This window comes from Cebidichthys violaceus, unplaced genomic scaffold (assembly GCF_023349555.1).
Source record: "Cebidichthys violaceus isolate CVI_PGR_0920_01 unplaced genomic scaffold, fCebVio1.0.p SCAF_8, whole genome shotgun sequence".
Classification (NCBI taxonomy): Eukaryota; Metazoa; Chordata; class Actinopteri; order Perciformes; family Stichaeidae; genus Cebidichthys; species Cebidichthys violaceus.
In genome coordinates, this window is record NW_027176964.1 from 17121879 (window position 1) to 17129965 (window position 8087).

Genomic DNA, 8087 nt, shown 5'->3' on the forward strand with positions numbered 1-8087 from the left:
CCTTAGTGCTGACTTTGCAAGAAAAAAAAGGGTTTTTTAAATGTCACAAAGCAAAGTCTGCTCGTCTGGCACTGACAGCCACACAAACGATACGTCACGGCTTTTCGAATCCACCGGTCCAATGACTGTCGTTCGGGGCGTGGCCACATTTGAATGTCGTCCCCTGATTGGCTACTTGGCGAAAACACACACACACACACTCACACACACTTTGGTTAACGCACATCCATAAGAGTTTTTGCTTCAGTCTCATGGAAGTTAACTCGGAAGTTTTCCAAAAAAAGAGGATAATGTAGCGTTTAGGTTGCGTGTACAGTGTGTCTCTACGTCTGTTTGTGTGTTTTTAAACCGACCGGTTTTTACTTTTTGTTCTCGTGAGAAAGTAAACGGAAGAAGAGGAGAAGTCACCGTTGTTCGAGCTGGATCGTCTAACGTAAGTTTAGCTGCTAACATGCTAACATGCTAGTCTGTAAGCTGGACGCGACACCGGGACCAGTGAGGGGCTTGAACGTGAGCCCGAGACTTGTGGCCTCGAGCTGGTGTTCAACTTCTTACCCCGTCACGAGCGCGTGGCGTTCACAATATGCTCTCTGTCTGGAGCCTCCATTGAAGAGATGCAATCTGGGAATTCGGATAAACTTGATGTTTACATGCATATGAAAACACGTGATGTAGGATTCAAACCGTCCTATGTGAATATAGTTCAAATAGCTGACGTCATAACTGTACTTGTCTTACATTATTGTGTACACTTTCATGTGGATTTCTGCATTCATTGCACTAATTGATATGGTAATACACAGTCATGCGCACACTCACATCACCCTTTAGTATGTGGCATGTAGTTTGAGGTGCTGTTGAAATGAATGTTGTTATTTTGGGATGTGTTTCTCACATTTGGTCTTCCCTCATTGAGTTGTTTATTAGGTTTACCTGGTTTTTATACCTAAGGTGTGTGTGTGTGTGTGTGTGTGTGTGTGTGTGTGTGTGTATATATATCACCTGGAGAACTTTACGTTTAACGTTATATACAATCCATATCGTAGTGTCTATAAAGCTAAAATGTTTCACACAAGCACTGAACAGCAGCAGAATGAGGTTTGCGGTTATTCATGGTCACAACACTTTTCCTTGCAGGCTTCCCAGATTCCCTGTTCCTGTGTGGAAGACGTACCGGTCAGTATCCCCGTACTCATGCAGTTGTTTCTTTCTCTTTCTTTTGTTGTTGTTATCCTGCAGGCTTTTCTGTGGCTCATGCTGTAATGCTAAGTGGTGTTTCCATATTTAGATTTTTGTCTCTCGGTGGCAGCAGTAATTTTGGTGCCTCAATGGGCCGAGAGCACAATGAAAATAGATCTCATCTGCCGTGTGTTTAAGGTGAAGTCATGTCCTATTTGTGACACGAGGAGTCGGCGATTACCTGCCGAGACGCTGTCAATAACAAAACAACCTCCTGTTTCCTTTGATGCTCCTTTTTAGTCGTGGATCACTGTAGCTCTGTGAGCAGGGCAGGGCTCCCTTAAACACACCCAGTTGGCATACAATGGTGGAAAAGGCTGCACACCGGCACTGGCACACATCAATTGGTGATTATAACACTGCGCAGACTCCCACAGCCGTGGGCTTTCAGCTCGAGTTATTACTGTTCACATTCACGCAGCGACAGGAAGTCTAGGCTGGGCAATAAGAACACAATGGTGCTCATTTAATGCCCGATCTATAACACGCAATGTCACTTATGTACCAGTGCCACGTGCTTTTAACTGCCTCTGAAAAGTGTTCAAACACACACACACACACACACACACACACACACACACACACACACACACACACACACACACACACACACACACACACACACACACACACACACACACTGTTTGTTTGCCTTTCTTGTGTTTTAGTGTAGAGAAATGACTCCACAAAGTGCTCTGCTCCCATTCTGCCTGTGTGAGGAGGGGCTGGTGGGGTACATTTGGGGGACAAATGGGTGTGGCTAATATGATCTCATGGAAAAGTGAGGTAATGGTTGACTCTGGTCTTTACTTGCTGCCTTCTATCTTATCCGTAGCTGGCTTATCGCTGTCCTTTCTTTTGGTGGAAGTATTATCACGCGCAGCAGAGGAGCTTCTGCTCTGGTTTCTCTTCTCTCAGAGCTTCACTTTTCATATATTTCTCTGCTTGCACAAGTTGTATTCTGCGGTGTCCATAGCTTGTCTCTCTCTCGCCTTTTTTAGAGCACAGGCGCACGTCTTCAAGCCTGGATGAGTTGAGTCACCGTCTTTGATTGACAGCTTGCCTGTGTTGACACCCCCCCCTGCCCCGCCCCCCCGCTTGTGCACGCTGCTGTTTGGGTCGGTGTTGCCATGGCACCGCATGGCCAGAATGAGGCTTCACGTTCAGCATCCTTGTGTTCTCTTCACAGAGGGCCGCTGGTGAGACACGCGGTGCACGAAGCGGCCGTGTGGACCGGCTAAACGCTCATGGGGTTACCGTCCCCTGTCAACATTCGGCAGACGGACGGTCACAGACTTTGGCCACATTTCGTGACTCCTCGTGTGGCTCGCCTCCTCTTTTCCAACTCCCTTTAAAACCAAAGACGGGGATTTTCCCCTCATGTTATGCACGTCGATGGACACCGGTGGCTCAGCGGTTAGCGTGGGGAGTGAGGAGCAGTCCTTTCATGTCCGCTACAGGTAGGAGCATTTCCTCTCTCAGCTGAGCTGTGGTCTAGAGAACATGTCCTGGCTCTGTTTCTAACATGTTGCTCTCCCTACGTAGTCTTAGAAGGGACTCTAAATGAATTCAGTGTTGGTTAAGAGGAGAAAGATGCCCTTATATTCATGTGGTGTCGCCTTGCTGATGAAGTGATGGTGTTGTGTGTCACATGGAATTGAATAGTGAGACCGGAGTTCACTTGTAGAGCGTGAGGACTGTCTCTCCCTGCCTTTTGTGAGCTTGTTGACTTAAAAGACAGGCGAGTTTCCCAAAGCCAGCTGTCCATACATGGCCGGGTAAAGAGCTCCGGCAGCAGGTGTGACTTGCTCCAGTCGTCTTCAATATTTAACAAGCCCTGAAAAATTCATCACCGCTTGCTTTGTCCAACTTTATTTGGACAGAGAGGACGTGTTTCACTGCCGTCGGGATGGTTGTTTGTTAATGACTTGATTCCATTAAACTTCTCTGCAGAGGCTGCTGGTGTCCGACACGTCTGATAAATCTATTCAGCAGAAGTAATCTCAGGTGACCGGGTCAGAGGAGAGAGAGAGAGCTTTAAAGACAAGAGGATTAGCTAAGAATATGCTGACGGTGCAGTTTCCCTTGCTGCCGTGCATTGGAAGTTAAGATTGTGACACCATCACACGCGTCTCCTTGAAGGTTTTCCAGTGCGTGACGCTGTGACAGCTCTATGATGTCACCTTTTTATCTTAGACTTAAACCAGCAACAGATGAGATGTTTCTTTAGTCCAGACTTCTGCATTGACTTTGTGTTCTCCATGCTTCAGACAAAGAGAAGGAGCTGCAGCCTGGAGGTTGTTGTTGTTGTTGTTGTGGAACCCTCGGTAGATGCCTCTCAGCAGTTCCATGTGCTGCTGCTGCTGTTGTTGTAAGACACAAAAAGCTAGCAGGTAGGCTAGTGATTGCCACTGTGTTTACAGTACAGGACAAGTATGTTGGCAACTTGGTACAAGCTCCTTTTGTTTGGTGTTTTTGTGTCATTTTAGACGTTGTAAGCTATAGCTTCACGTAAAGGAACCCACACTAGGATGTGACTTCATGTCTGTTTTGCAGAGCTTTCAGACCGGACCTTGGGTGGGTTCATGAGGAAAGCGTGACATAAACAAACCAAAGAGAGAATGTGTGTGAAGCCGAGCTCTTCACAACAATGCAGTTTCCTGAAAAAGCAAAAGTTGGCCGACTAACAATGTTTGCTTTGCGCACAAATGCTACTCAATCTGAAGATAATTTGTAACTCAGTGTTCTGACTGCATGTTGAATATTATATCCTACACGTTGAAATGGATTTTCCTACACTACCCAATGTGGATCTTTTAAGGCACAACTCAGAAGCTAATGAACCGGGGAATGATAACCAGTGGTACCCGTTAACATGTCTTCATTTGGCTACAAAAGGAACCCACTTCTCTTTTGAGGCATCGTCAAAGGGGATGTGAGATCTACCATAACACACAGTCTGAACTATTGTTCTCCGTAGGCGGAAGGAAGGAAGGAAGTAGCTAAAAGACGTCTTTCTAAGCAAAGGCCGAGCGCTTTGTTCCCTGGATTGTGAGCGGAGTCCGGTCAGTTGGCTGTGGATTCCAGTCAGAGAAGATCTACCTCACCGCTCATCCGTTTTCTGTCGGGCTGTGATGAATGTCTTTGGTGCTGCTCAGTAACACGCCGGTTGTTTTTCGCCGGCTGACTGCGCTTCGTTCTGCTGTAGGATGGAGGTGTCCTGTCTGGAGCTGGCGTTGGAGGGCGAGCGTCTCTGTAAGGTCGGCGACTACAGAGCGGGCGTGTCCTTCTTTGAAGCCGCCATCCAGGTGGGCACGGAGGACCTGCAGGTGCTCAGCGCCATCTACAGCCAGCTGGGCAACGCCTACTTCCACCTGCACGACTACGCCAAGGCCCTGGAGTTCCACCGGCATGACCTCACCCTGACCAGGTTTGAACCCCCACAACCCTGCTAACTGATCATCGCTATGCTTATTGTTGTTAACGTAATGTGTGATCCGTAGGACTGTCGGTGACCTGCTTGGAGAAGCCAAAGCCAGCGGGAACCTGGGCAACACGTTAAAGGTGCTGGGGCGGTTTGACGAGGCTGTGGTTTGCTGTCAGAGGCACTTGGACATAGCCAGAGACATTAACGACAAGGTGGGGCAGCCCCGTAGTGATACAGCATACAGTATATAGGGGGGGGACATCTACCTTCAGCTCTGACATGTCTTTCCTTGACGGTAGGTGGGTCAGGCGCGAGCTCTGTATAACTTTGGGAACGTGTACCACGCCAAGGGCAAGAGCATCTGCTGGAGCGGAGCCGAGCCCGGAGATTTCCCAGAGGAGGTCATGACGGCGCTGAGGAAGGCGGCCGAGTACTACGAGTAAGTGACCGGTGGATATATACGTGCAGCTGATATTCATTTCATGATGCAACGGAAAGCCTTTCCTGCTATTGTCCAATTTTGTTGCATTTGTGTATTTTCAGGGCAAACCTGGCGATCGTGAAGGAGCTCGGGGATCGCGCCGCTCAGGGCCGAACCTATGGCAACCTGGGAAACACGTACTACTTACTGGGAAACTTTCGCAGAGCGGTAGCTTCTCACGAACAGGTTTGGCGTCACCCGAAAAGAGCCTTTCATTATCGTAGTATATACAGTATAACACCGCTCTATTATTAAAGCATTATTACTGTTCCTCGGTCAGAACCTACTTCTGTGATGACTCATTCTACCAGTAAATCCTAAAATGCGTTCCTATGTGCCTTCCTTTGAACAGCGCTTGCTCATAGCCAAGGAGTTTGGCGACCGCCCGGCAGAGAGGCGGGCTTACTGCAACCTGGGGAACGCCTATATCTTTCTGGGGGAATTTGAAGTGGCAGCGGAGCATTACAAGTAAGCCACGGCCCAGTCACTGCGCTCTCTCTCTGCATGTTAAGATGTGTCGGGTGTGGCGTGACAAATCATCTCTGTGGACGGACCACTTTAGAGAGTGTCGCACCACAAAGCATAAATAAAGCTTTAGTTTTCCCACGAGCGTCTTAAAAACCGCCTCGCTGCTCAAATAACGAGCGGATCTTCCCTTTGTGTGATAAATGATATGTTGTTCCCGGACTTTGGGAACGTCTTCTGAGAACGTAAGAAAACAGAGGGGAGCGTTGCTTCCTCTCGGCGGTGTTTCACACCAGCGTGTTTGCCGCATGTTCGTCAGGAGGACACTGCAGCTGGCGAGGCAGCTGAAGGACCGAGCTGTGGAGGCCCAGGCCTGCTACAGTCTGGGCAACACCTACACTCTCCTGCAAGATTATGAGCGAGCCATAGACTACCACCTGAAACACCTCATCATAGCCCAGGACCTCAATGACAGGTAGGCACACATGCACTGCGGGAAGAAGAATTCCCTACGTCTGAACCTATACGTGTGTTTTCAATGGGTTCTTTGATTGACGGCAGGATTGGGGAGGGCCGTGCATGCTGGAGCCTTGGCAACGCCTACACTGCACTGGGGAACCACGACCAAGCCATGCACTTTGCTGAGAAACACCTGGAGATCTGCAAAGAGGTAAACAGTACCAACAAACAAAAGCAGTGTCACATTTCCTTTGCCCCACTCTTCTGTCCTCGCCTTCTCCTTTACAGTGGGAAACATATTGTAAGCAGCTTTACTTCAGTAGTAAATGAGCCTCTCTGTGTGGTTTTTGTAGACTGGAGACAGGAGCGGGGAGCTGACGGCACGTATGAACGTATCCGATCTCCAGATGGTTCTGGGTCTCAGTTACAGCACAAATAGCTCCACTATCTCGGAGAATAAGGACGTCGACTACAACCTGCATGGTCGGTCACAGGCTGCGTGTCTTCTTTAAACGGTGTAGTTTGCACAGCTGCTGTTTACAGTGTTGTGATTGTGTTTGTGTTTTAGGAGCGAGGCCCAGGATGAGCAGAAGACGCAGCATGGAGAACCTGGAGCTGATGAAACTGACTCCAGACAAGATAAATGTAAGAACTCCTCTCCTGTCACACAAAGCCCACGGTCCACTATCGTGGCTCCGCCCCCCTCGTTTCCTTCTGCATGGTGGTAACTGATCCATTCCCGTGCGCTGAAGGGTCAGAAGTGGAACAGCGACATCCTGACCAAGCAGCCCAAACCCTCCCTGGTTAAGAGCTCCTCCAAGCTGTTCTTCGTCAGCCGTCTGCGTGGGAAGAAGTACAAGGCTGGAGGCTCCAGCAAGGTTCTCCAGGACACCAGCAACACCCTGGACACCAGCCAGACGGCCGCACAGGGACCCCAGAAGGTACACAGTGCAGCAGCGTGCCTTCAGCTGATAACCCCACACACACACACACACACACACACACACACACACACACACACACACACACACACACACACACACACACACACACACACACACACACACACACACACACACACACACACACACATACACACACACACACACGCGCACGCCGTTTCTCACGTTGGGGTTTTCGTACTTCATCAGCGACTCAGTCCGGACATGCTTGGAGACGAGGGCTTCTTTGATCTGCTGAGCCGCTTCCAGAGCAGCCGTATGGATGACCAGCGCTGCTCGGTACAGGATCAGGGCAGCAGGTTGTCGCTCAGCAGCGGCTCAGAGTCTCCTCCCAGGGCCATCAGGAAATGTGAGCGCATGCATTCAAACACAAGTCGTCCAGTTCTCACAGTATATCTTACTTCTCACATATAAAACGTCTCCTCTGGCTCTTCATCGATTTTCTCTCTCTCTCTCTCTCTCTCTCTCTCTCTCTCTCTCTCTCTCTCTCTCTCTCACGCTGTAGCTGTATCAGAGTCTGCCAACGTCTCTGAAGCCCACGGCCGGCGGTTAGAGGACTCGTCGGCAGCGGGGGGGAGCCTGCCCGGCCTCAGGCTCAACCAGAACGGCAACCAGGCCGTGCTCAGCCACCTGATGGCCAACGCAGACAACACCGAGCCCGACGACGACTTCTTCGACATGCTCGTCAAGTGCCAGGTACCCGACGCGGCCAAGAGCACGCAGTACATCTAAACCTCTAGAGCGGGAACATGAAATTCTCTTCCTTCCTCTTAACCGCCAGGGGTCCCGCTTGGACGACCAGCGCTGCGCCCCGCCCCCTCCGCCGGTGCGAGGGCCGACCGTGCCGGACGAGGACTTCTTCAGCCTCATCATGCGCTCTCAGGCCAAACGGATGGACGAGCAGCGCGTCACCCTGCCGCCGCCGGCCAGGCCCGGCTCCAACTGAACAAAAGCACTGCAAAAAGGGACAAGCCGGGTTGTCATCTCACAGGAAAGCCTCGTGTGTCTTTACGTGTGTCCTCTTGGACAAAACTAAGCACTGTCAGCATTATAT

The 8087-nt window shown here is 50.0% G+C and overlaps 1 protein-coding gene across 3 annotated transcripts; it reads left to right on the top strand.

The window, feature by feature from the left end:
* Positions 1-211: 211 nt before the first annotated feature.
* gpsm2 (G protein signaling modulator 2) lies at positions 212-8065 on the top strand. 3 transcript variants are annotated; one of them, XM_068701432.1, is made up of 16 exons: positions 212-433; positions 1138-1176; positions 2429-2699; positions 4448-4669; positions 4743-4878; positions 4966-5105; positions 5210-5333; positions 5500-5615; positions 5932-6087; positions 6174-6282; positions 6425-6554; positions 6640-6716; positions 6824-7012; positions 7223-7382; positions 7539-7729; positions 7815-8065. In XM_068701432.1, exons 3-16 carry the CDS (start codon positions 2620-2622, stop codon positions 7977-7979), a joined length of 1995 nt encoding a protein of 664 aa, XP_068557533.1. In that variant the 5' UTR covers positions 212-433; positions 1138-1176; positions 2429-2619; the 3' UTR covers positions 7980-8065. The 3 variants fall into 3 exon arrangements, with proteins under 3 accessions (XP_068557533.1, XP_068557534.1, XP_068557535.1); XM_068701433.1 differs by lacking the exon at positions 2429-2699 and having other exon boundaries at positions 213-433; XM_068701434.1 differs by lacking the exons at positions 1138-1176; positions 2429-2699 and having other exon boundaries at positions 213-433.
* Positions 8066-8087: the final 22 nt, after the last annotated feature.

Bases quoted from the DNA above. Each gene is read 5' to 3' on its own strand.
- gpsm2 (XM_068701432.1), top strand. From the start codon at position 2,620: ATGTTATGCACGTCGATGGACACCGGTGGCTCAGCGGTTAGCGTGGGG. The intron at 5,334-5,499 runs GTTTGGCGTCAC...TCCTTTGAACAG, and splicing joins CGGTAGCTTCTCACGAACAG to CGCTTGCTCATAGCCAAGGA. The intron at 7,383-7,538 runs GTGAGCGCATGC...CTCACGCTGTAG, and splicing joins TCCCAGGGCCATCAGGAAAT to CTGTATCAGAGTCTGCCAAC.